The 26,715-nt window shown below is 48.1% G+C and overlaps 1 protein-coding gene and 1 long non-coding RNA gene across 2 annotated transcripts in view; one reads left to right on the forward strand and one right to left on the reverse strand.

The window, feature by feature from the left end:
- Positions 1 to 26,281, reverse strand: part of SLC13A3 (solute carrier family 13 member 3) — a 90,902-nt gene extending 64,621 nt beyond the window's left edge. Inside the window, exon 1 of the mRNA XM_005569245.5 lies at positions 26,133 to 26,281. Within this exon, the coding sequence (XP_005569302.2) occupies positions 26,133 to 26,243 (111 nt within the window). The 5' untranslated portion in view covers positions 26,244 to 26,281. The remainder of the gene's footprint in view (positions 1 to 26,132) is intronic.
- LOC141407932 (uncharacterized) lies at positions 2,745 to 4,240 on the forward strand. The gene is made up of 2 exons (XR_012419504.1): positions 2,745 to 2,812; positions 3,502 to 4,240. It is a non-coding gene; the product is annotated as an uncharacterized lncRNA (long non-coding RNA).
- Positions 26,282 to 26,715: the final 434 nt, after the last annotated feature.

Here is a 26,715-nt window from a genome sequence, read left to right on the forward strand (position 1 = left end):
CACTGCCCAAACAACTGTACCTGTGTATTATCTCAGTTTAATTGTGATTGTCACAACAGCCCTATGAAGTAGGTTCCATGATTATCTCCATTTAGCAGATAATGCAACTGAAGCACAGCGTGAATAAGTAACCTGGCCAGGGTCACAGAGATGAAAGTAGTAGACAGCCTGCTGGGCAGACACAAGGCAAGCTGCTCATAACATTATGCTGTTACACAAGGGGGAGATGGTGAGACCTAGACAAGCTGTTCCCAAATATCCAATCAGTATTAGGATGGATAGCAGCAAATAATTGTTTAGCATAAGTATATCCCATGCACTATTTGGGATATACTTATAGTTTAAAAATGACTCCTTGTTCATCTGAAATTCAAAGTGAACTTAGAACCCTGTATTTTATCCTTCAATCCTAGCTGGGCCAACATTCCAAAGATGTGAGGAGGGAAAGCTCAAGTATTTCTAAAGACCAGATGTGGTTATGAAGTGAGAATTTCAGCCCAGGGCCTCTTTAAAATCCTGCCTAAGAGGTCCACTTCTAAGTGATATAGGACCCCTGAGGGAGTTCCCATGTATAGGAAACCAGGAATTAGAGGGGTAGAAGCCAGGGGGAAAAGCCCAACGGAAGGGCTGTGAAGTGTTCTGAGAAAGGGGAGACCCTCTAGTCTCCCAACCCCGTAAGACTCACAAGAGAAGTGTCTGCTGTAAAGGGAAGCTGAGGGGCAGGAGTCATGCACCTGCCAGGCTCCTTGCCTCTTCCTGACCCCTGGCTTCTTTCACTGTGGCTGTCACAAACCTTGCTTAAGAAAATAAGGAAGAAGAGGTGCAACCGTAAAGAGGAACTCAGGAGACAATGATCTCTCTTTCCTCTTTGTTTCCCAGCTTCCAGCCTGTAGAACCCCCAGGAAGGGAAGGGGAAAGGATTTCACTTCAAATCAAGTTCCACGTTTTGATGATCACCTGGAACTGACCATTCTAATTTCTGAATTGAGACCATGTTTGTGTATTAAAGTAATTGGAGGATTTTAATTACATCTCAAGAGTGATAGGAAATGGCATGTGTCTGCAGGGGTTTTTGTCCAAGTAATAGGAAAAGAACTGAAAATATTTTAGAGCACTATCTGGAGAGAAAAATAAACATGACTTCAAAAAAAGAGCTTCATTGAGCTATAATTTACATAAAATAAAAGTTCTGACAAATGGTCATATTCATATAGCCACCATCCCAATCAAGATATAGGACATTTACATCTTCCCAGAAAGTTCCTGCATGCCCCTTTCAGGTCAATTCCCACATCCCCTGCAAAATAGTGCTGCAATTTCTATCACTATAGATTGGTTTTTGCCTGTTCTAGGACATAATGGAATCATACAGGATGTACTTCTCTGTCTCTGGCTATTTTTTAATTTTAATTTTAATTTTACCAACAAGAATGAGCTTGAAGTATGTGTGGCTGTTTTGCTCAGCATAATGCCTGTGAGATTCCTCCACGCAGTTGTGTGTGTCAGTAGCCTATTCTTTTTTACTGCTGAGTAGTATTCCATTCTGTGAATAGATGGGAATTTATTTGTACATTTTCCTGCTGGTGGACATTTGGATTATTTCCAGTTTCAGGCTATTATGGAAAAAGTTGTTGTGAACACTAGCATACATCTGCTTTGGAGGTGACATTCTGTGAGTCCTCTTGTGCAATGTATTCAGATGTATTCATTCTGTACATGACATAAATGGGAGGAAAGGTTGTTGTTTAAATTCTGGCTGCAAGGGTTGCTTTTCAAAGCTGTATTCTCTCTCTCTCTCTCCTTTCTTTTTCTCTCCCCTCCCTCCCTCCTTCCTCTCACTCCCTCTGTCCTTCCTCTCTGTCCCTCCCCCTCCCTTTCTTTCCTTCCTCTCTCTCTCCTCCCTTTCTCTCTCTCCCGCCTCCTCCCTTTCTCTCTCTCCCCCTCCCTCTCTTTTCTTCCTCTCTCCCTCCCCTTTCTTTCTCTCCCTCCCTCTTTCTCCTCTCTCTGTCTCTGGATGCTCCTGTCAGGATGTCAACTCAGCCCTCTGTGAAGGAATGACTCCAGATACAGCACATGTCAGCTGGAGAGGTGACCCAAGGGAAATGGCAGGAGTTGGGAAGTCAATCTTTGGCCCACTTGGGGCTTTGGCAGCAAGTGGGTCAAGAGTGTGTTTTATTACCTTGCTGGAGAGGGACTGGAGCAGAGCCAGAGTGACCCCAAATGCCTCCCTTGCCTCAGCTGAACTTCCTGTGGGCAAATGGATTCAGATTTGCCAGCTGTATGCCAGACATCTGGTGGAGAATTAGTAAGAAGTGCTGCTGCCCCTCATCCCCCCACCTTCTCACTCTGCCAGGCCTTAAGAACAAAACTAACTTCCAGAGAGCAAAAATCTTCCAGGGGACTTGGAGGCAGGGACTAGAGCACTGAGGCCTGTAAAATGCTAAGTGGTGGGCTCTCAGAACAAGCAGGCCAGGACTGTTCCCACGTCCAGGTCTTTGCACCTGCTCTTCCCTCTGCCTCGCCCTCTTGACCCCCCCACCCCCTTTCTATCTCTGGCTGGCTGGCTCCTTGCTGTTCAGCCCTCACTTCAAAGGTCTCCCCTCCAGGGAGGCCACCTCTGATCACACTGCTCATTGTGGTCTGCTGTACATTATCTGGCTCCATTCTTGTGGAGCCACTTATCACTGGCTGGAGTTTATTTTTTTGTTCATTCACTTATTATCTTTCTCTTTCTCCTCCCTGCAGATCGTGAGCACCATGCAAACAGGGCCTTCTCTATCTTTGTTCACCTCTATCCTCAGTGCCTCAACAGGTATTTGTTAAAAGAATGAATAAATGATACAAAGTCCAGCATTTCAAACTCATATGCAGGGGACAATTTAATGGGTAATGTGGGCTGGTGTAATCAAAGTCACGTTTTCTCAAGTCTGATTTGCACTTCCAACAGTGCTGTGGAGACAGAATACTGTTATTTTAGCAGGGGATAAAAGTGCCCAAGCTTAATGGTAACTTACAGCTGGCATTGGACTTCGGTGTCATGAGTGCAATAGGGAGGGGTGGGGACTGTGGTGAAGTGGGGAACACAGGGACCCCCCACCACGAGGACAACAACTGCTGCTCAGCTCCCCTGATTGTTGTGATACAGGAATGTGGGTCCTGTGATGCCAGCTCTCCTGATGTTTCAAGAGAAGCTTGAAATTTTGCTTCTATGTGAAATCTCACAGTTTTAAAAGATTTTCTCATTAAAAGGAAACTGTGGGCCAATTAAAAAAAAAAAAAAACTACATCTGCAGGTGGTATTCAACCCATAGTCACCAATTTATGACCTCTCATCTAAGTGATTTGAATTGGTAGAAGGATGGACCCCTGTGGTAATTAATGAAAACCCCACATAGTGTGTATGTGCCCACACATGTACAATACTGAATATAATGTCAAGATGTTGACAGATTAGTAGGGATCGCCAAACTCTGTACTGAAAATCCCTGCTCCATTTTACAGATATAAACTGAGGTCTGGAGAGGAGGTGTGGTGTCTTCAGGACCATGCAGAGCCTAAGAGTAGATCTCATCACTCCCAGCCCCGGATACATTTGAAACAGTGGAACTGTAGAGGGGAGTCCAGGTGGATCCATGATTTTACTCCACCCAACAGCAACTCCAGTCAACCTCTGCCTCTGGGCTTCCTGTTTCATAAACTCACACCAGCCACATGGCCACACTGAGGTTCAGTCTGCGTGTCTGCAAAATAGAGGCTTCCCTTGGGTCCTCAAGGGCAGATTCAGGTAGGAAGGAGTGTGGGGCCACATGATCCCGAGGCACTGTTCCTTTTAATTTTAACTTCTGGAGTTCAGAGGTTGGGAGAGGTGTCTGATTTTGCAGACTCATTTTCTGGGTCAACTCAGAGTGAGCAGTTTGCCTTCTTGCCACTTGTTTCTGTCCAGTGGCTGCATTTTGGGAGGGAGAATCTTGCTGAGCGGGCCCAGGAAAGAAGGAGTAGCAGCTTCGGGTAACACATTGCTCAACTTCCAGCCTATTCCTCTGCCTTCAGAAGCCAGTGAGACTCAGCTACAATCTCTAGGGCTGAAGAAACTGACAGCAAGGCCTAACAGAGTCTGCACCTGGAGAAGACAGGTGCCACAGGGAAGGAGCCTAGTCCTAATGATCAAGGCTGACCCCAGAGGCCAGATTCTGGGTGAACTTGATATGGATGAGGTTGGGAGGATGGCTGAAAAGGAAAGTGGTCAGCTGCCTTTGAAGGGGAAAGAGTGCCAAGGAACTCTCTAGTGCTGGCCTGTCTAAACAGTGAAGCCCTGGGCCACATGTGGAATTTAAGTTCAAGTTCATTAAAATCAAATTTAAAATTTAAAATTTAAAATTTAAAATTTAAAATTCCAGTTAAAATTTAAAATTCCAGTTTCTTAGTAACACTAGCCACATTTCAAGTGCTCAACAGCCACATGGGACTAGGGGCTGCCATTCTGGACAGAGCAGATATGGAACATCTCCATCATCAAAGAAAGTTCTATAGGACAGAGGTGTTCTAGAGAACTCAGGCCCAAGGGCCAGGAAGCCTGGGCGTAGGTGGTTCTGCTGCTGAATTCTTACAGCAAATCACTGAACACTCTGAGCCTAAATTTGTTCATCTTCTAATTGGGAATAATAATATTGGGATGTCTACATCACAGAGGATTCCACAGGACAAATGTCTGTGAAAGCATTTTGAAGTGTGTGATTGACATTTCTATCTTAGGGATGAGATTATGAATAAATCTGGATTTCTTTCTTATATGCTCTATTTTCCAAACTTCAACAATAAGTATGCACATTTTTTTTAAAAAAAGAAGGCATCCTCTGAATACAAAAGTGATATATCTGTAAAATTATTGGGTTACATGTTCTTTCTCTGAGAATTAGTAGATATTTAATTATTGCAGAAATTTGAGTCCAGCCTGATTTCTCCCACCCCTTACAGCTCACTTGAAGTTTTTGCCTGGATATCCATAAGGTTTTTACTATTAAGTTTCAAGTCCATTAATGTTACTACAATTTGTCTTGATGAGTGTCCATAAGCTTTTTCTGGAAAACAGTAAGCTCTTTCAACCTGCATATGTTTTAGTTTTGTTTTGGAGAAATGTTCTTCTACTAAAGATCCCAACATTGTTTTCTGTTTTATTTTCTTCTTCAGTATCACCAATTATGCTGATGTTGGATTTCCTTTGTCTTTCATATTGATTGTTTTCCATTCGTCTTTTCTTACTTTTCTTTTCCACTTCATTTTGTTCAGTCTTTTTAGCCTACATATCATGTCTCTGATTATGTTTTTAATATTTCCCCATTTTGCTCTGATACAGCATTTATAAGACAATAGCTTTACTTTTCTCTTCCACTTACTTCCTGAGTGCTGTTTTTTCACCCCCCTCTGCTTCTTAATATCTCTTCTTTGCCCTTTTTGTTTCTTATTTTGAGATTTGTTTTAGGCAGGCATGTTTTTAAGTATATATTTCACAGAAAAACATCTGTCCAATAGTTTCTCCCACTTTATACAACAAATCTTCTAGTATTTATTCTTTTTTATCCTTTCTATTTTATGTTTCTTTGCTTTTTATTTCTCGTGCTCTCTTTTTGGCAGATCTCATGTTGGCTCCTTATTACAGAATTGGAGTCATTCTTTTAAGACCAGTTCTTTGTTGGAAGAAAGTGTGGGGAAAGGAGCTGGCCCACAGGTATCCAAACATTGGCTCTGTTGACTATCTCAGAATGCTTTATCACCAACATGGACCCAGAACATGCCTCTCCTCTAAGCAAGCTGGAGCCCCTTACTCAGTGTGAAGTCCCAAGAAGGTCACAGTTCTTTGGTGTCTCTTTAGCATTTATGTCTCTTTGATTGACTGAGAGAGAAAACTAGAAACTTTACAGCCATATAGGTGATCACTATACGCAATCTCTCTCCCACGTGCCATTCCAACATCCCACTTCTTGACAAGGGTCTTGGAGCCTCCTCAATCAGTTCATCTGAATGCTGTGCTGTCACATACATCTCAGGAACTCTCCCTTCTCCCACATGCATGCTCCAGGCTTTGCCAGTATTAGGAAGTGTCAGAGTTCAAAAACACTTCAGGAGAACTCCTTGTCCTGCCCATGATCTGCAGAAGCATGCACTGCTCTTGATTTCCTTCTGCAATTTGGTCAAAGTTTCCTGCCATTGTCAGCTCTTCTTCATATGCTGGTGAGGTGGGATTGTGGTCTTTCCTTCTTTCATCAAAGATGGCATATGCGTCTCCTTTTGTTGCTTTTGTGGCTGTTTTCAGACTGCTTCAGAAAGGTGAATGGTCTTTGTTCTACTAACGTAAACCATACGTGCCTCCCACCTAGAAATTCTGTGATCAGAAAGTGCTGTTGATCCTGGGCCTATTAATTCTCTTCACCTTCAGTTTCCTTGTGTGCCGCAGACATGTGATCATAGCACCTTCCTTGGAGAGATAGTTATTAATATAAGGTAACCACTGACTCAGTGATTGATACATACAGTAGCTCAATAAATATGATATATTGTTATATTGTATTAATAACATTATTATTAATAATATAATTAGATCAATTTCATAAAGCTGGCCTTCAAAAATATTGTTCTTAAATCTTAAAATATGAGAGTCAGAATGAAGCTGAGATCATTTAATCCAATGGTTCTTGATGGGGGGTGATTTTGTCCCCCAGGGGACATGTTTTATTGTCATGACTTGTGGAGGGTGCTCCTGGTATCTAGTGAGTACAGAGCAGGGATGCTGCTAAACATCCTGCAGTGTCCAGAACAACCTCCTACAGTAAAGAATTATTTGTTCCAATAGGGTCAATGTCCACAGTGCTGAATAAAGTGGAGAAATCCTGCTCTAATCTAACTTTTAGTCCTTACAATGGAGGAAATGGTTGTCCCGAAAAGGAAAGTGGCTTCCCTGAGGTCACACAGTGAGTCAGAGGTAGACTGTATAAGTTAAGGCCATGCTTTCTCTTAGTTCATTGAAAGGCCATTGTGCCCTGGGCTTTATGAGGCAGCAGGAGTTGGGAGCAGGGCTGCCACGTGGGCGAGGCTCATGCACGACCCTGAGTGAGCTCCTCCTTCAATCTTGCTCTCCAAATGCTTCATGTGGCCCACCCTAGTCCTAGCCTTGGTCCCCAACTCAGCCCTGCTCACACCCGCCCAACCTAGACATACTCTCCAAAGTCTGGCTTTCTTAGAGGAAGGCTTATAATCCCCCCCACTCCGCCAAAGAAATCCCAGCTTCTCAAGCTTAGCCAATACATGACCACGGGGATTAACGCCTGCAAGCAAAACACGCAGGGGTGAGAGGAGGGTGGAGAGAGAGAGAAAAAATGCCATGTCAGGTGGTTAATTTTTGAGCTGGGAAATGATTTCCAGGCATACACAAGGTAACTTTTCTCCTACTGCCCCACAACTTGCCCTCTTCGTGTAGGAAAGGAAAGAAAGAGAAATGGTCTGTTTTCCGGGACCCAGGGGTAGGAATTTTCAGGACACTGTCTCCACCACCACTGTCCCCTTCCCCCTGCCCCAGCTCCCTGCTGGGCTGCAGCTGGCATTTTTGTCAGGGCACTGGGCAGTTACCAGGCTCTTGGCAGGTACTGGTAGCTCCATGCCAGGCAGAGAGCTGGCTGGCCCAAACTTTGGGGACAGGACTGAGGCCAGCTGCCCACAGCAGTGCCCTCCTGCTGCCTACTAGGGTCCCACTCCTCAGGAGTGTCCAGGGTTGGGACCGTGAAGTGCTGAACTTTGAACTCTAGCAAGGCAGAGCCTTAAACTTCACGGTATCCCCTCGCCCAGGACTGAGCCTGCACAGTGCCAGACCCTCTGGAGCCATGTAGGGTTTGAAGCATCATGGCTCAGGCACTCAGGACTGGGGGCGCTTCACCACTCTGAACCTATCCATGAGTAAACACGAATAACATGGGAATGACAGCATCACAGAATCACCACAGTGGGACATTGCCTGGAAGAAGGCCAGCCCCAAGGGGGAAAAAAAAAAAAAGGCTGTCAGGATCAGGGAAAAGAGCCATGGACAGGGAGTTGGGAGCTGGGAGCTGGAGGTTGAAATCCAGACCTGATGTCAAGAAGTAGAGAAGACTATGGGTTATGAGTTTGGCACCCAGTGCCAGAGTGCCTGAGTTCCAATCCTGCATCTATAGCTTCCAGAGCAAATGACTTAACTTTGCTCCTTGGTTTCCTCATCTGTAAAATGGGGGTGATGATAATAATGATGATAAGAATTTCAACCTCATAGAGTTATTGTTGGAAGGATTAAATAAGTTCATGTAGGTAAAATGCTGGGTGCAATGCATACTCTAGAGTAATCTCTCTCTCTTTCTTTCTCTCACTCACTGTCTCCCTTCCTTCTTCCCTCCCTCTCTCTCTTTCAATAGATAGACAGACAGATAGATAGCTTTTTATCCACCCAGATCTATCTATCTATCTATCTATCTATCTATCTATCTATCTATCTATCTATCTGTCTATCTATCTTCTATTTATCATCTATCTATCATCTATCTATCTATCCATCATCCATCCATCTATCCATCTATCAATTATCTATCTATCTATCTATCTATCTATCTATCTATCTATCTATCTATCTGGAGATTTACATATCTAATGTTACCTACTACTGGCAGCTGTTACTTCGTTACATCCCTTGCCCTCTTTATGTTAGAAGGTTCATCCCAATGATCCGTAAGCCACTTCAAGTCCACCATTTGGGGATAAAGGTAACGATTCCAGGTGCCACATATATACGGACCCCAAAGGGAAAGAAATTTGGAGCACATACAGTAGGCCCAGGGAAAGGACCCAACCTGGAAAGAAGCGAGAGAACCCAAGAGAAACCCTCTCTGCCAAGGCCAAGAAGAACATTGGCATGAGACCTCCACTTAGAAGGAGGAGGTTAAATCAGGCAGGTGAAGGCTCAGGGGAACAAGGCCACCAGAAGACACATAGCTTGGGTGCAAATCTCAGCTCCACCACTTGCAAGCCACCAGCTTCAGGCTGACTCATTGGCTTTTTGGAGCCTCCCTGTCTCCATCTGTAATTTTAGATGCATATTAGGCCATCCTCAGAGAATGCCCAGGGAAGATCAAAAGGCAGGTGAACATGGCTGTGCTTTGACAGCCCCGCAATACGGGCATTTCTCCCCCAGCCTCTGGGGCAACTCTCCCTCATGGCCTCAGTGCCATACCACTGCTATCTGAGATAGCTACACGTGTTGAGCCCTTACTACACGCCAGGCACTGTTCTGCAATTCCCTCGTTAAACTCTACCCACTGCTCCAAGAGGCAGCAGCAACTACTGTTTATGGGTGGCTTGGTTTATTGTGGCTCAGAGAGCTCAAGTGACTTGTTCAAGGCCCTCTGCCTCGATGCAAACCATAGACAAGAAGAACAAAGCAACTATTGATTGAGGGCTTACTACGCTTTAGGCGCCAAGCCATGCTTTTTGGGGTGCATTAGCTCGCCTGTGTGTCCCAATGACCCTGTTTAGAAATGAGAAAGCACACAGAGGTTCGGCAACTTCTCTGCCCATGTGGGTACATCTAGCAAGGGATAGAGCCACGATCCTACCGTGGTGGTCTAGCCCAGGGCCGTGGTCCTGATCTTATGGGCCCTAGCCCCAGGGCTCAGCGATGAAGATGACGGTGAAGGGAGCGGCTGGCATTCACTGAGCACTTACTATGTGTTGGTGCTGATTAAAGCCCTTTGTAGTAATTGTGTCTGTAGCTCTTCCCAGGCTCTGGTAGGTTCTATTAGAGGAAATGAAAGGACAGGCACTCAACAAAAGGTGCTTGATAGGCATTTTCACATCCTCTCTGGGGGCTAATTCAGTCTTCAGGGTGAGCAGAACTGATTTTCATCCACTTTCCAGAGGGAGAGACTGAGGTGTGGAGGGTTAATCCAGCAGTGATGCAGATGGAAGTTGAGGCTACCCAGAAGTCTTGTCTCTGGTTGCCAACCGAGGCTCCCTCTTACCTTGTCCCATGCCCCAAAACACTCTGAGAAGGCAGCTAGGGCCCACCTGTGTCCATCTGGGCACAAGACTCAATGGGGGAAACAGAAAGGGCAGCAAACTTGCCCCAGGAGATGTCTGAGCCCCACCCCTCACCCCTCCCCTAGAGTGGACTCTGTTAGACCCCTGGACTCATTAGCGGATGTTGTGACAAGTTCAAGTTCCTGGAGCCATTCATTAAAAGTGTTCCTGCGGTGGCTCACACCCTGTGGTTGCCCAGGCCTCACTAATCATTCACGAGCCGGACAGGAGGGTGGTTGTGGGAGTGCTGCCCTGGATGCAGGAGCTCCCGGTGGCCTCACTCAGCCTGAGGAGGGTAGAACACGTTGTTCTGAGAAAAGAAGCTGATTCACGGTGTGACCTTGGGCAGCTCCATCCTCTCTCTTTGCCTCATTCTTCCCAACTGTCCAGCTGGTTCTTTCATCTCCCAACATGAAGCAGGGTGGTGGGGTGCATCGAAAGCTCCCCCCAGGGCCCCTCTACCTCCCTTTTCCCCTGTCATCCTCTCCCACACCTTTGAGGCTGGTGCTAATGGGGGGACTTTCTCCAGGTGAAGTGAAACCCTTCCCGAAGGCACTCGGGTGGGACGAACCTTTAAATCCCATCTGGGCTCTTCAGTTTAGTTTTTGTGTGACCAGGGGACCAAGGATCAGTCTCCTAAAAAGGCTGTTATGAGGACCAAGGAAGGCCACTTGTTGCTTCTTAGACACTTGCCATGTTCCCACCCATCTTTATGTTAGAAGGTTATTCCCAGTGATCTGTAAACCACTTGGGGTCTGCCATTTGGAGATAAAGGTAATGATTCCAGGTACCACATATATATGGGCCCCAAAGGGAAAGGAATTTGGAGCACACATGGCAGGCCCAGGGAAAGGACCCAGCCTGGTTAGATGAGAGAGAATCCAAGAGAAATCCTCTACCGAGGCTAAGAAGCACACCCGGGTCCATGCAAAGGGACCTCTGCACTTGCTGTTCCCTATGCCTGGAACGTTCTTCCTTTATAGAGGCTCAGGGCTTGCTCCTTCACCTTCTTCAGGTCTTTGCTCAGATGTCGCCTCCTTTTGGTTTGTGTTCCAATGCTCCCTTTTCCAGGACACCTTCCGGACTCTACAATTGCACTACCCTCATCCCCAACTCCCTCCCTACCCTGCTTTTGTTCTCCATAGCAGTTATCATCACGGGACCTACTGTCAGAGGCGTCTGAACCAGAGCGACTCCATCTTGAACAGGGGCTGGGGAAAATGAGGCTGAGACCTGCTGGGCTGCATTCCCAGGAGGTTAGGCAGCCTAAGTCACAGAATGAGATAGGAGGTCGGCAGGACTGGTTTCACAAGATACAGGTCACAAAGATCCACCTCATGAAACAGGACACAGCAAAGAAGCCGGCCAAAACCAAGATGGCAAGGAAAGCGACCTCTAGTTGTCCTCGCTGCTCATTATATGCTAATTCTAATGCATTAGCATGCTAAAAGACACTCCCACCAGCGCCATGACAGTTTATCAATGCCATGGCAGCATCCAGAAGTTACCCTATATGGTCTAAAAAGGGGAGGAACCCTCAGTTCCAGGAACTCCCCACCCATTTCCCAGAAAACTCATGAATAACCCACCCCTTGTTTAGCAGATGATCGAAAATAACCACAAGTATGCTCAGTTGAGCTGCCCATGCCACTGCTCTGCCTGTGCAGTAGCCATTCTTTTGGGTTTTTTTTCACTTCTCTAATAAATTCACTTTACTCTGTGGATTCACCCCTAATTCTTACTTACACAAGATCTAAGGACCCTCTCTTGGGGTCTGGATTGGGACCCCTTTCTGGTAACAATACTATAGATCTTGCTTATTTATCCCTCTCTAGAATGTCAGCTGCGTAGCTGAAAGGATTTGTGACTGGTTCACTGTGACTACCATGTCCCCCTAGAATAGTAGCTGATACCTAGCAGGCGCCCAGTTGAAATTTTTTGACTGATTATATTAGTCACTTGTGGGTAGCACCTGGCACGCAGGGAACACTGAGGAAATATCCCTTTTGATTCCATAATCATTCAGGACATATGGGTTAAGCACCTGTTGTGCACCAGGTACTGGGGTGCACTGGTGGACAAGACGGACAAGGTCCCTATTAATCTCTCACTATTTGCAGGTCACTTTTTTGGTTGACAAAGCGCCTGGTTTCCCTGGCTCCTCATCACAGCCCCATGAGGCTGGTGGGGCCATGGGACAGATGAGAAAACCGAGGCTGGCAAGGGAAGCGCCTGGCTTTCACTTGCAGGGAAGTTCTTGGCCAAACTCGGCTCTGTCCTGGATCATCCAAGCCCACATTCTGTGCTCCCACTGCTTCCTGGGCCCTGGGCTCTGCTCCACCCTTGACAATTTTTTTTATTTTTATTTTTTTGAGACAGACTCTATCACCGAGGCTGGAGTGCAGTGGCGCGATCTCGGCTCACTGCAGCCTCTGCCTCCCAGGTACAAGTGATTCTCCTGCCTCAGCCTCCTGAGTAGCTGGGACTACAGGCGCCCGCCACCATGCCTGGCTAATTTTTGTATTTTTAGTAGAGATGGGGTTTCACCATGTTGGCCAGGATGGTCTCGATCTCCTGACCTCGTGATCTGCCCGCCTCGGCCTCCCAAAGTGCTGGGATTACAGGCGTGAGCCACCGCGCCCAAACTGACATTTTCAATTTTCTTATGTTTACCATCATCCCAGCTCCACCTGGGTTCAGCTGGTCCTGCCCCAGGCATCCTGGGAGGGGGCGCAGTTGGGAAACCAGTGAGTGAAGGGGAAGCTGGTCCTGGGGGAAGCCATCCCTGCTGGAAAGGCCCGGCCTGTTTCCAAGCCCCTTTTGACAATGCGCCTCCATGCTCACAGTCCCTCACTTCTCAGGCATCTGGGAATTTGGGATTTTGGCCAAGAATAAGAATGACAAGGGAACTCTCACTGAGATTTTTCTCTGAATAAGCATTATCTCAGTTAATCCCGCAGCCCCTAGGAGATGAGCTTTATTCCATTTTATAGGGGAGGAAATGGAGGCTCAGAAAACCCAGTAACCCACACAGTGAGTAAAAGGAGGATGTCAAGAGGATTCAAGAACAAACCTCATCCCCTATAATGCCCTTCCAGACCCCAGAGCCAAGAGCTCATTTGTAAGGCAAGTAACACCACTACCACTACTACTAACGATAGCAAACACTGTCCTAGCACCTGTTCCGGGCCAGGTATACCCCTAAGTACTCTGGGCATATGAACCCATCATCACAACATTCCTATGAGGTAGGCCCGATCAGTATTCTCATTTTACAGAAGAGGAGACTGAGGCACAGAGAGGCTAAGGAACTTGCCCAAGGTCACACAGCCAGGAAGTGGGAGAGCAAAGCTGGAGTCCAGGAAGGCTGGTGCTAGGGTTCATGCTCTCATGGTGCTGTCCCTCCTCCTCCACCCCCAGGAGGTGATTCTGGGGACATACCACCCCAGGTGAGGCAGGCTCCTTCTCCAGGAAGGGGAAGCCAAGGTCTGGAGAAGTACAGGTTCCATAGCAAGAAAAAAGTCAAAAGCAGGAAGCAGTTGATGTGTGGTTTAGTGGGGGTGAGAATGTCCTCGGAACAGGCCTCAGTCTCCCCTATCAACCCCAATGAAAGGTGAGAGCCGGGCCTTGGCAGGGCTCCCCAGGCCTGGACGTCCCATGATTCTGGTCCCAGACACTGGCAGAGCAGGACTGGCTGCCCAGTGAGCTGCCCACACTTGCGGTGGGGCACTCTGCGGTGTAAAATGTCCAACTCAGGCACCATGAGAAGTTTTGCTGACTGGTTCCAGCCCTTTCCGGAGAAGTCTGAGTGGGGCTTCAGGCTGGGAAAGGGATTGGTTAATAAGAGGCGCTGGAAGAATGTTCCTTTGCTCTGCCCCTCACCCCTAGGCCCCCAGAGCCAGCGCTTTCAGCTTGTCAAGAGAGAAAGGTGCAGGAGGCATGGTAAAACCCAGGGCAGAAGCGGGGCTGTGGGTGGCGGCAAACAAGGGACTCTTGTTATTTCCCTAGCAAGGGAAAGGCGGCTGTCCTGACTGCTGCAGACAGAGGAGCCGTCAGCTCCGTCCAGTGAAGCCTGGAGCTGGCCTCTGAGAGGCCCTGAGGGCAGGAGTGCCTTTCTCCTGCCTGGAACGCCCTCCATTTCCAAATCCTCTCCTTCCCGTCAGGGCCTCTGCTTCCAGGCTCTGTGCTCATAGGCTAGCACGCCCCTCTTTAGGCCTCAGTTTCCTCATCAGCAAAATGGGACTCTGGACCATGCCTGCCTCCGCGTGTCAGACAGATCAAAGGAACGAATGCATCTGGGGCAGGGGTTCTCAGCCGTGGCACCGCTGACATTTGGGGTCTGAGGATTCTCTGTGGGCAGCTGTACTGTCCATGGGAGGGTGTTTAGCAGCATCCCTGGCCTCTACCCATCAGCTGCCAGTAGCACCCTACTCCCACTGTGAGAATCAAAATTGCCTCCAGACATTCCCACACGTCTCCTGGGAGCAAATCAGCTGAAATACTCACTGATTTAAAGCATATCCTCTAAGGACTGAGACACAGTAGGTGCTTTGTCCCTGAAGCTAGCCAACTTTTTTTTTAGCTCTTTACAAGCATCGTCTATTATTATCATACCCATTTTACAGATGAAGAAACTGAGGCACAAAGAGGTTAAGTAACTGGCCCAAGGTCACACAGTTGGTTAAAAAGCCAGGATTGGGGCCAGGGGTGGTGACTCATGCCTGTAATCCTAGCACTTTGGGATGTCAAGTTGGGGGCGGATCACCTGAGGTCAAGAGTACGAGACCAGCCTGGCCAACATGGTGAAACCCCGTCTCTACTAAAAATACAAAAATTAGCCTGGCGTGGTGGCGGGTGCCTGTAATCCCACCTACTTGGGAGGCTGAGGCAGAAGAATTGCTTGAACCCGGGAGGCGGAGGTTGCAGCGAGCTGAGATTGCACCACTGCACTCCAGCCTGGGCAACAGACCGAGACTGTGTCTCAAAAAAAAAAAAAAAAGCCAGGGGGTTGGAATCAAGCAACCGAACCCAAACTCCTACCCCCCACTGCCTGATCACTTGTGATAGTTCTTGTCTCCATAAACTCCAATCTTCAGAAAGCCCCTGAGACTTTCAAACTTTCACTCCAGTGTCTGGATGACGTCACCGTCCTCTGGGAAGCCTGTCTTGATGTCCCACCTTCCCCATTCAGCACAACTGCTCCCTTCCCTGCTGGCCTCCACTGAACCACAAAGGAGTGTGGGTTTTCAACAAGGCAGACCTAGGCTCAAGCGTCACCCTGACTACTCTGTCAATGGCTATGAGACGCTGGGCAAATGGCTTAATCTCTCTGAGCCTCAACCTCCTCATCTGTAAAATGGGTCCATCACCCCTGGGTCATACTGCGTGGCTGAGAACACAGACCCTGAAGCCAGAATGGTGAGGTCTGAATCTTACCTCAGCCACTTCCCAGCTGTGGGAGTTTGGGGCAAGTGACGGAACCACTCCGTGCCTCAGTTTCTTCATCTGCAAATGTGGATAATAACACACCAGCCCACAGAGCCACAATGAACATAAAAAAGCTCCACCAGCATATCATGAATGCTTAGAACCATGGCTGGCACTTAGTAGATGCTAGAGAGGTGCTGGCTGTGGCTCTTTTGAAGTCTCCTCGGGGGACAGAGGAGAGTGCAAGGATAAGGCACGTGATGTGGCCCAGGACATCAACAAAGCTGAGGTCACATCCTACAACCTCCCAGGTATCGGCATTTTCCTGTAGGGGAGCTGAGTACCGTGGAAATCAAAGTCCTCTGTCTGCGAAGAGGGCTGGTAAGGTCCCGCAGGAGAGTAGAGCTACAAGGGTAGGGAAGGGACTTGACCAGGCTCACCGGTAAGGTAGGGGCTTCCTGGCCTCCCCGGCTCTGCTCCAATGTCTTTTTCTAGCTGGGGCTGACTGTTGTGTTCTGCCTATGGGTGCTCCCACCAGCACCACAGGCACCTTCCCATGGCTGTCCCTCATCATACGAGTTCCAAGGACAAGCAGACACAGCAGAGAGCCTGGACTCTCTGCAGATAATAGCAACAGCAGCAATCCTTTATTAAGCACCTACTATGTGTCAGCACCTTTGAGTCTTCCCAGCAGGTGAGTATCATTATGCCCACTTTGCAGATGAAGAAATTGAGGCTCAGGGGAGGGAAATGACTGGCCAGGAAGTGGTGTGACCTCACGTGGCTCTTCCCAAGTCTCCGGTGCATCTCAGCTGAAGACAGCAGTTTGGACACACGTGTCTGACTTGTTCCAGGCCGTGGCCAGGTCTGCCCCTAGCTAGGGTGCTGACTTTGTGTCTTCAAGGTCTGGCGGTGTCAGAGAATTCTGCTCATCAGTCCAGAGGGCACTGTCCTGTTGAGTTGGGTCAGGAAACACGATCTTGCTCTCTGCTGCATCACTGGAAGTCACGCCAGCCTGTTTACACACCTGGCAGGAGCTCCGGGAAAGTGGAAAGTTGGCTGGACCTCAGAGGAATTGTTGTGGGGTCAGCGGGTCTCTGTGCCCACTTGAGGGATGGGGCAATGGGTCAAACCATGTAGGGAGAGCATGGAGGGGCACAGATGAGGGATCTGGGTCCACTAGGCTGGGAGAGGTTAGCAAAGTCTCTCTAATCCCCTTTGGGGCCTCAGTCTTCCCAGCTCAAACTAGAAAGGGCTGGAAACCCTGATTCCTGCTCGAACGTTACGCAAACTGGGAGGCAGTCTGGGGTTTTAGACCCTGTACAGGTTCTGATTTCAGAACCTGTGTTCAAATCCAAATTCATGGAATGAATACTTTTTTACTGAGCACCTACTATATGTCAGGCACTACTCTGGGGACAGGGCTGCTGTAGAGCACACCATAGACATACACCTGCTCTGAGATCACTCAGTCAAGGGGGAGAGGAAGTCGCTAGACAAAGAAATGATCGTTTCAGACCAGGATGAATGCCATGAAGGAAATAAAACAGCAAGCTGTTTTAAAGAGTGATTTGTGGGATGAAGAGGAGAGGTGTGCTTGAGAAGCAGGAATCAAGGAGGACTCCTAGGAGGAGGTATCACTGAAACCGAGACCTAAATGACCAGAAGCACCCAGCTGTGGAAGATCTGGGGCAAGAGTGGTCCAGGGAAGCAAGTGCAAAGGGCCTGAGGCAGGAGCAAGCTGGCAGCTTTGAAGAACCAAAAGAAGGCCCCTGAGGCTGGGGCACAGTGAGAAAAGAGAAAGGCATGGGAAGTTGTAAAATCATGTTTTCTAATTTCTGTATTTGAGGCTCTGAGACCCCGGAGGGACTGCCCCTTCCCAGGGCTAGCAAATTCCTAGAAATAATAAACTACTAGCCTGCAAGCATTCCTTCATATGCAAAACAACCAATCCAGACCCCGTACTCCCTACCACCTCTTTTTGAGGGCTCTCACACGAATCCACCTGCCATAATCACCCCAGAGCCAGGTACAAGACAACTAGGGGAAGCCCCTATGCCCCAGAGCCACTGAAATGATTCAAACTAACTAGCCAATCCTAAACCTGCCCACCCTGCCTTGCCCGAACATATTGCCCACAGTAAAGGCTCATGCCCACGTTTCCTCTTATTCCCCTGCCTCCCGACGGACGCTGCTGGTTCCCTGTGTGGCCCTGTGTGGCTTGGTATGCCTCCTGCTTCTAGGGCTGTGTGAGTAGAAAAACTTTAATGATGCTGATTCCTGTGTCTGTGTGTTTATCGTACCTGATTAAAACAAATTTCATTACCATTAAAACAGACACAAGGGGACAGGTGGGCAGCAGCTGGATGACACAGGGCCCTGGGGCCACAGCTGTGAGCGTGGGTGTCATTTTAAATTCTACTCACCAGCTGGGGACTTTGGGGTACAACACTGCATTGTGCTGACCCTTGGTTGCCTCCTCATAGGCCTCCCTTGTCGGGATGTTCTAAGCATTGGCTGCAATGTATGTGAAGTACCCAGCACAATACCTGGCGCTTAGTAGGTTCTCAGTCTATGGTTGCTTTTGCCAGTTTCTGCCCTTCTGGGTCGCTGTGCACTGGAAGTCTGCATCTAAAGAGTTGGCAAGATGAACTCCTTGCCCTCAGGACTCTTCCTGCTCCTGGCCTCTTGTTCTTCTCATTATCCAGGAGCACCCTTCTTTCCTCTCTTCATCTCACCACGTCCAGTCCAAGCGCAAAGCCAGTCAGAGACAAGAAGCCTTCCCAGCTAGCCAGCCTGACCCCAGAGCTTTATGGTGAGTCACAGCCTGTCCCTGTTCCTGGATTAAGGAGCAGTAAGAAAGCCAGAGTGGTGGGAGCAGAGGGCGTGAGAGGTGGAATGGGGTTGGAAGATGGGATCAGCAAGGAAATGGGGACCAGAGCTCCTAATAAACACACAGTACACATGAGCTGTCCTAACCTTTGTTGAGAGCTAGCTATGATCTGAATAGAAATAAGTGAGCTTGACCTCTGACCCCCCTCACTTGTCATCTAGAAGTTAGCCATCAGAGATTAAACGAAATGTCTTTAGCATAAAACATTGATGAGGCCAGATACAGTTGCTCGTGCCTCTAATCCCAGAATTTTAGGAGGCTGAGGGGGCAGATAGCTTGAGCCCAGGAGTTTGAGACCAGTTGAGTGGCATGACTCCATCTCTACAAAAATACAAAAATGAGCCAGGCGTGGTGATGTGTGCGTGTAGTCCCAGCCACTTGGGAGGCTGATGTGAGAGGATCACTTGAGCCCAGGAGGCAGAAGCTGCAGTGAGCCGGGATCACGCCACTGCACGCCAGCCTGGGCGACAGAGAAAGACCCTGTCTCAACAATAATTAATTAACTAATTAATTAAAATAAAAACATTGATGACCGATGCCTGAGACAAGGTACTCCCTGGAGAAGGGGATGGAAGTGCTCATCCCTGCCCTGCCCCTCACTGAAGCCTTTGGAAAATTAACTTCCTTTTCTGGCCCTCAGTTTCCTTTTTGTGGGGGTTAAACTAGAATGCTCACCAGCTCTGAATGTTACGGATGGCAACTGTAACAATAATAGCTGACAGTTACTGAGTGCTAGCTACAAGCCAGCACTCCACTAAGTGCCTCAAACATACGAACCCATTTCCTCCCCACAACACTATGAGGTTGAAAAATGATGAGACCCAATCTCCAGATGAGAAAACTGAGACACGGGACTGACCATTTCAACATAGTCCTTCGCACCAAATGCTACCAGCATCTCCTTTTTTTTCCAAATCAGTTTCAAAGATCCCACCCAGAAAAGCATGTGTAAAGGTTAAATTGCCAAAAAATAAAATAAAATTTATATGTCCTTTGAGACACATTTTGCATCTATGAACTTATTTATTCATTTATTCCTCACAGTAAAATCCTGTGAGGAAAAGACTGTGGACATTTCCATCTTTCAGCTGGGAAACTGGGTTCAGAGAGGTGAAGACACTCTTCCTGCATCACACAGCTCCTCAGGGCAGAGGCCAGGGATGAATTCGTATCCAAATGAATCAAAAGCCTGGAACCTTTTTGACGAAGCCAGGCCCTCTCCTGAACACCAGGGTTTGCACCCCAGGAACACGGGGCCCACATGATGGGACACATCTGGGAATTATGGGCAATAGATGTATCAAAATTGAGAGGCAGACAAGGGGCTAAACTTCCCAACCGCTCCTGGGAGAACCAGTCTGGTGGGGTGGTTTTGCCGTGTATTCATCTTTTCTTGCTGCTGTAACAAATGACCCCAAATGGAGTGGCTTAAGAAATACAAATGTATTCTTTTAGAGTTTTGGAGGCCAGAATTCTGAAATCATTTTCACTAGGCTAAAGTCAAGGTGTCGGCCAGGCTGGTTCCTCCTGGAAGCGCCAGGAGAGAGAATCCATTCCTTGCCTGTTCCAGCTTCTGGAGACCACCTGCATTCCTTAGCTCACAGCCCCACATCACATTGCTTTTTCTCCCTCTGCTTCCATCATCCTATTACCTTCTGACTTCAAATTCTCCTGCCTGCCTCTCAGAAAGCCCCTTGTGGATTACATCAGGTCCACCTAGATACTGCACGATAATCTCCCTGTTTCAAGATCCTTTACCTAATCACATCTGCAAAGCCCCTTTTTTCCGTAGAAAGTAACATTCACTGGTTCAGGGGATTCGGACACCGACATCTTTGGTGGGTCACTGTTCAGCCGGCCATGTGCCACAGACTTCCTTTACTTAACAGCTCACCAAGCTTCATGGGGGCAAGAAGGCCATCTGTGTACAGATGAGGACACTGAGGAGCTGGGGCTGTGAGTCAACTGCAGCATCCCCAGACAAGGCACGTTTCCGGGCTCTGGGTCCAATATTTCTTGAAGCATAAAAAGCCAACTCCAGAAGACTTTGGGTGGAGCAGTGAGGTTACCTCCCTCCTAATCCTTTTTTCCCTCATTATTTCCAAAGCAAAGTCTCAGTTTGGTACTAATTTGTCTTTAATGCCTCACTTGATGATTCCCTCCCTTTGCAACAAAGAGAGGGCAGGTTGCAGGCCCACAGCTTCAACCAGGCAGTATGTACCCAGTATTAATCAGCGTTAAATATTTACCTATTTATTGCTAGTTTTCTTCTCCTAATCATCCATGATGATCCTGGTTTTCCATATCTGATACCCACATAAAATCTTTTACAGTCATTGCATTTAAGTTTTTTTTTAAAGGTGAGGGCAGTAAGACATTAATGTAAAAAGAATAAATAACAGGAATGTAATTAAGTAAATAATATTGAGTGGTGAGGGACTCTGGCAAAAATTATGTGAGTGGCATTTGGATGATGGAAACCAAACCAGACTCACTCCATTCTGGGGTGCATGTGGGAAGACTCCGTGTCTGAGCTCCCTGAGGCTCAAATGAGATGATAGAAGTTAAGAGCAGCAGGCAGTGTCTGGCCAGAGAAGGTGCTCAATCCGTAGAGCTGGACTTACAGTTTTTTTCTGGAAAACCTCTACTGGGGAAAACTCAAGGGCCTCTCTGAACCCTGGCCACCCTCACTTCAAAATCCAGGACCAAGAGAGAAGGAGGAGGAGGGACCAAAGTAGTGTTTAGTAGCTGCGTGACCTTGGGAATTTAACCTTTCTGTGCCTCACTTTCCTCATCTCTAAAAATGGGGATAATTATTGTTTGAACCTCCTACATCTGATGTGAAGAGTAAATGAGTTGAAATTTGAGATGCATGTAAAACAGCATTTGGTAAATGTGAGAAAAATGTGTGGCTATTGCTCTAATTATAAACTCCCACTATATGCTGGGCACTGCTCTGGACATCTCCTGTATCTTCCCCCAATTCTCGTAACAGAATGAGAGGGTGTGAGTCCTCCCCACTTTGCAAATGAGACGCAGGCTCAGAAATTCAAGGTCTCCAGCCCAGGTTCCCCTCTTTCATGGTTTCAGAGCCAAGACACAAATCCAGGTCTTCTCAACTCTAAAGCCCATGTTCCCTCCATCATTTAACTTATCTGAGCCTCAATTTCATCATCTGCAAAATGGGAGAACTGAAACATATTTTCAGCATTACATAAAAAACTAAGAATTTATAGTACAGGCACAATGTATTAACTCATGGAGGCCAGAAAATAACTGAGAAGGAATATAACATTATGGCTCTGTTATAAATGAAGAAACTAAGGCCAGAAATATAAAATGACTTGCCTAGCAAGTATGTGGAATGCGAATGCAGTTCTGATTCCAAAGCCTTAAAACTGGGAATGAAAGGACCATCTTCCTGGTCATCCACCTGCCCACAAATTAGGCAAACGCAAGAAAGGGGGCCTCTGGCCTTACAGGTGTACTACCATCCCCCCAAAAGATTCCTACCCCAGAGCAAGTCTGTTGTTGGCCAATGTGACATCTTTGTGCAAATTAGAATAAAAGGCCCTTCCTCAGGTGGAACCAAGCTTTGCACCAGGGTGCACAGCTTGGCATGTGGAATGCAGGTTGGTTCAGCCTCACTTACCTCCTCAAGCACCTTGTGCAGTGCACAACCTGTACAACACTCTGTAGCAGCCTTGCCAAGAACATCCCTAAACTCTTCCTTCTCAGAGCATCTTTAGAATCACCTGTGAGTCCCCAGGGTTAAGAACTCCTCCTGGACAGGTGGTCAGTATCATTTAATTTGCTCTCAGGGGGCATAAGGCAAGAAAGGGGGCAAGACTTTTCTGCAAACATGTGGGGCTGGAGCTTATTTGCAAGCCTGTTTTATTAATAACAGTCCCATCTGTGTCCGCTAGCTAAGATCACTCCCCAAACCTCTAACTCCCAGGACGGCCATTCTTGGAAAACGTTGATGTAGTCCCTGGGGTAGCATCCCAACTTCCTGAGCCCCCAGCACTCTTCATAGCAAGAGCTAGGATCCCCAGTGGTGCTGGAAGTGGCAGCCATGCATTCCAGAGCTCATCCCACTCCTTTTCATCCCTGCTGACAGCATTTCTGAGCCAGAGGACATAATGTAAGAATTGTTCCTTTCAGCACTGCTCTGCAGATTGACTCCAGCCTCCCCGAAGACAAGCTCACCAGTCACCAGGGACAGGTGCATGAGGACCAACCCTCTCGACCACAGACTCCTAGAACAGCAAAGCAGCAGTGGATAGGAGACGTCATCAAGCTGGAAACCCAGGCCCCAAAGAGGGGTTGTCTCCTACTCCACACTGCCTGGTAAGTGACAAATGACCAAGCACCTCCAACTTCTTTCCTGATCTGATATCTGCAATTTCACAATTTGTTAGTAACCCATGTGTACAATACAACCGCCAGAATATCCATGTGGAAGAGGCTAAGAAGTGGCAATCTGATGTTGGAGTGGACGCTAAGGATGCCTGTCTTGAATTGCCCAGCAAGCATGTTTTGAAGTTAGTCCACCAGCCTCTGTCTAGGGAGGCTCTCACGGGGAGCGACTGGTTAAGATGACCGGAATTGTCTTGAAGCTCCGTGTGCATAGCAAACCTACTGTGCTTGCTTTAACCCATTTCCCGTTTTGCCCCGAGAATACTGCACTGGCAGTGAGCTGCACATTATTTTTTTCTAAATGGGAAATGGGTTAAATGTATGTCCCAGATCAATAAAGACAGTGGTGTTTTCTAAGGATACTTTTTATCCACATTGTACATTAGATTGAGAAACACGTCTGTTCTTAATGTCAGAGAATCTAATAATGATAATCATATAAATATTGTTATATGGGAGAGGGGGCTTCAGGTATGCCGATAGAGATTTTGAGGGAGGCTAAGGTCCTCCAAAGAGCCAGACCTGCCTCCTGGGAGGAGGCCCTGGTTCATCAACCACTTAAAGAGGCAGTGACATCTAGGGCCATATAAAGGGTCCCCACAAGGGAACTGTAGGGAACAAAGGAGTGGTTTGTATTGAATTATCACTAAGAAGAGCATGTAAGGCACAGCAGGTAGAAAGAAGTACAGACTCTTGCCTGTAATCCCAGCGCTTTAGGAGGCCGAGGCTGGTGGATCGCTTGAGTCTAGGAGTTTGAGACCAGCCTGGGTGACATAGTGAAACCCCATCTCTACTAAAAATATAAAAATTAGCCACGTGTGGTGGCAGGAGCTGGTAGTCCCAGCCTTCTGGGAGGCTGAGACAGGAGGATGGCTTAAGCCTGGGAGGTGGAGATTGCAGTGAGCCGAGATTGTGCCACTGCACTCCAGCTTGGGTGACAGAGCAAGACCCTATCACACACACACACACACACACACACACACACACACACACACACACGAGTACAGACTCGACATTCTGGCTTTGTAGCAGCTATGTGCCCTTAGGCAAGTCACCTAACCCTGCTGAGCTTCCGTTTCTTCACCTGTCAAATAGGGATGCAAATCACAGCTACCTCTCTGGTTGTCGTGGGCCTTACATGGGACAAGCCTGACAGGCTCCTAGCATGGCCCCTAGCACACGGTAAGAGCTAAGCATTCAATAAAACACCTTCCTCACCAGGCTTAGCACCATCATGGGCGGTTACATCCTAGGGGCTCTCCCTGTTATCTCTCCCTGCCTTCCATTCAATTGTGCATGTTGGGGTTCAGACAGGAAGAGGATACTTTGTGAAGCTCAAGCTTCAGAGCCTCTCCCAAGCCTTGTACCGAATCTTGTATTTGTAAATCTGTATTCATTTTCTTAAAGAGACCCCCTCAAGTATATGCTCCAGGCCCCATAACCCTTGGATCTGCTCTTGCGTTCATGCTCTTGCTAGAGAACAGAGCAGAGAGAAGCTATCGGGACCCCTGCTGAGAATAGAGACCCTGTGTTTTGTCTCTTCTTGCCAGAGAGCCCTGCCTAGGGCCTTGCAGACAGCAACCAGTCAAGGCTCAGCCACCTACACTTCCACCAAAGATGTTTCACAAAGCCTTACTCAGCCTCTCACATCAATCCCAGAAGCTAGCGGTGTAATTGCTCCAGTTTACGGGGAAGCAAAACCCAAAGAGGAAAGGAGATTGGTCCAGGACATTAAGATCCACAGGTCAGAAAGTGGCCTGGGGTGGGCTGGTTTTTGAAAAGGTGACCTCATCTTTATTCCATCTTTTATTGTGTTTTTCTCTTCCATGTCGAGAAAGTCTAATAGCTTAGATAATTCCACACTATTGAACTTGCTATGTGTTAGCCCTGGGTCTCCTTGGAACCACCTGGTGTCACCTTCTTACTGCATGTGCCCACGGAGGGCTCCTTCTTCCAGGAGAACCTCCCTGGTCTCAGCTGATCGGTGCTAGGTAATGCACCCTAAATTATACCTCCTCTTTACTTTTATTTTTGTGAACATTTAATATCTTACTGAGAGATGGTGAAGCAACTTCCTGGAGGTAGAAGCCTTATCTTACAAGCCCAGTGCCCTCTCATGATGTCCTGGCTGGGGTGGGCACAGGTGAAGGACCCAAAAGGGACCTGTGGTACCATCTCCTTCCAGCCCCTACTAGTGTTGATTTCAGTTATGATTCCTGAACTCCACCTGCGGTCTTTGATCTTATAGGTGTTACTTCCTCGGGGAGACTGAAAACAGCTAGGGTTCTGGATTCCAACAAGCCAGGGACTGAATACCGACACAGTCAGTTGCTGTGTGACTCTGAGCAAGTCACTTCCTCTCTCTGAGCCTTGGTTTTCTCCTCTGGAAAATGGGTCAAATAATCTTTCCCCTCTGAGAGGCACTGAAATGATTAAATAAAGTGATAAGCAAAAGGCAAATCCTCACCCCCAGTAAGCACTCATGAATCTTACCATCCTCATCATGTAAGGACCTGGTGCAGAAAAAGACCAGCCACTGCTGATTAGACATTTATTCTGTACCAGGTTTAGTTACAAGAGATTTACACATATTGCCCTATTAGTGGGCATTACCATTTCTCCCGTTTTTACACATGAGTAAACTGAAGTTCAGAGAGGTTAAGTGACTTGCCCCAGGTCAAACAGCTTGGCACACAGTAAGTGTTCACTGTGACTGTCAAGTGAAATGTGCAACACAGCACCAAGCACAGAATTAGACCTCAGGAAAGAAAGAATTCTGTTAGGCACAGTGGCTCATGCCTGTAATCCCAGCATATGGGAGACCAAAGTGGGAGAATCGCTTGATTCCAGGAGATCGAGACCAGCCTGGACAACATAGCGAGACCCTATCTCTATTAAAAAAAAAAAATTAGCTGGGCATGAACCTGTAGTTCTAGCCACTAGGGAGGCTGCGGAAGGAGGATCGCTTGAGTCCAGAAGTTGGAGGCTGCAGTGAGCTATGATCACACCACCGCACTCCAGCCTGGGTGACAGGCGAGAACCTGTCACTGAAACGAAACGAAATTATTCCCAAGGAAGTGAGACCCAGAAGGCAGAGTGGGACTCAAGCTCTAAGGAGCAGCTGGGAAGAGGGAAGAGGCGTTAGGAGCGTTCACAGCGGTCCGCGGCAGGTGTAAGGGAGGGAGGTCGAGGGGGTCTCCTGGAGCCTGTCTACACTGGGACCTCAGCGGTCTCCCAACTTGGAGGCTTGGGAGAAGATCCCGCCCGTGGCGGACCGGGGGCGCACAGGCGGAGGAGGCGTTACCTTGGGCGGGAGGGCGAAGACCACCGGCAGCAGCACGAGCGGCGTGAACAGCAGCACCAGCAGCCGCCGCGCGCTCCACACCTTCTTGGCCGCTGCCGCCAGCGCCGCCATCTGCGCGATCCCCGGGCGGAGCGGGCCGGCCCGGGACTGCCCCGCCTGGCCCCGGCGCCGGCTTAAAGCCTGGGGGAGGGTCGGGGAGGGGACTGCGCTGGGGAACCCGCCCTCTCCCTGCTCCTCCTGGAGGAAAAGGGTGGTGCCTGCGCTCCTGGGACCGGGTGAAAGAGGCCTGGGAACGTTGGAGAAAGGTAGGCACGAGAACTAGCAACCGGGACCCTAGCCGCAGGGCAGCGTGGCCTTGGATCTCAGCCTCTCGGCTTCCCAGCAATGTGGCCTGGGGCAGCTGGCTTATCCTCTCCTCGCCTCTGTTTACCCGCTTGTGAGATGGCTGAGGATGACAAGGCGAGGATTAAGGTGCGTACTCCTTTTACCTGGGTTCAAATCCTGGCACTGCCACTTACTGCTTCTGAGCCTGAAAGCTGAGCCTGAACAACAGCTTCTGAGCCTGAAAGTGGAGTGGTGATAA

The sequence above is a fragment of the Macaca fascicularis genome, chromosome 10, assembly GCF_037993035.2.
Source record: "Macaca fascicularis isolate 582-1 chromosome 10, T2T-MFA8v1.1".
Lineage (NCBI taxonomy): Eukaryota > Metazoa > Chordata > Mammalia > Primates > Cercopithecidae > Macaca > Macaca fascicularis.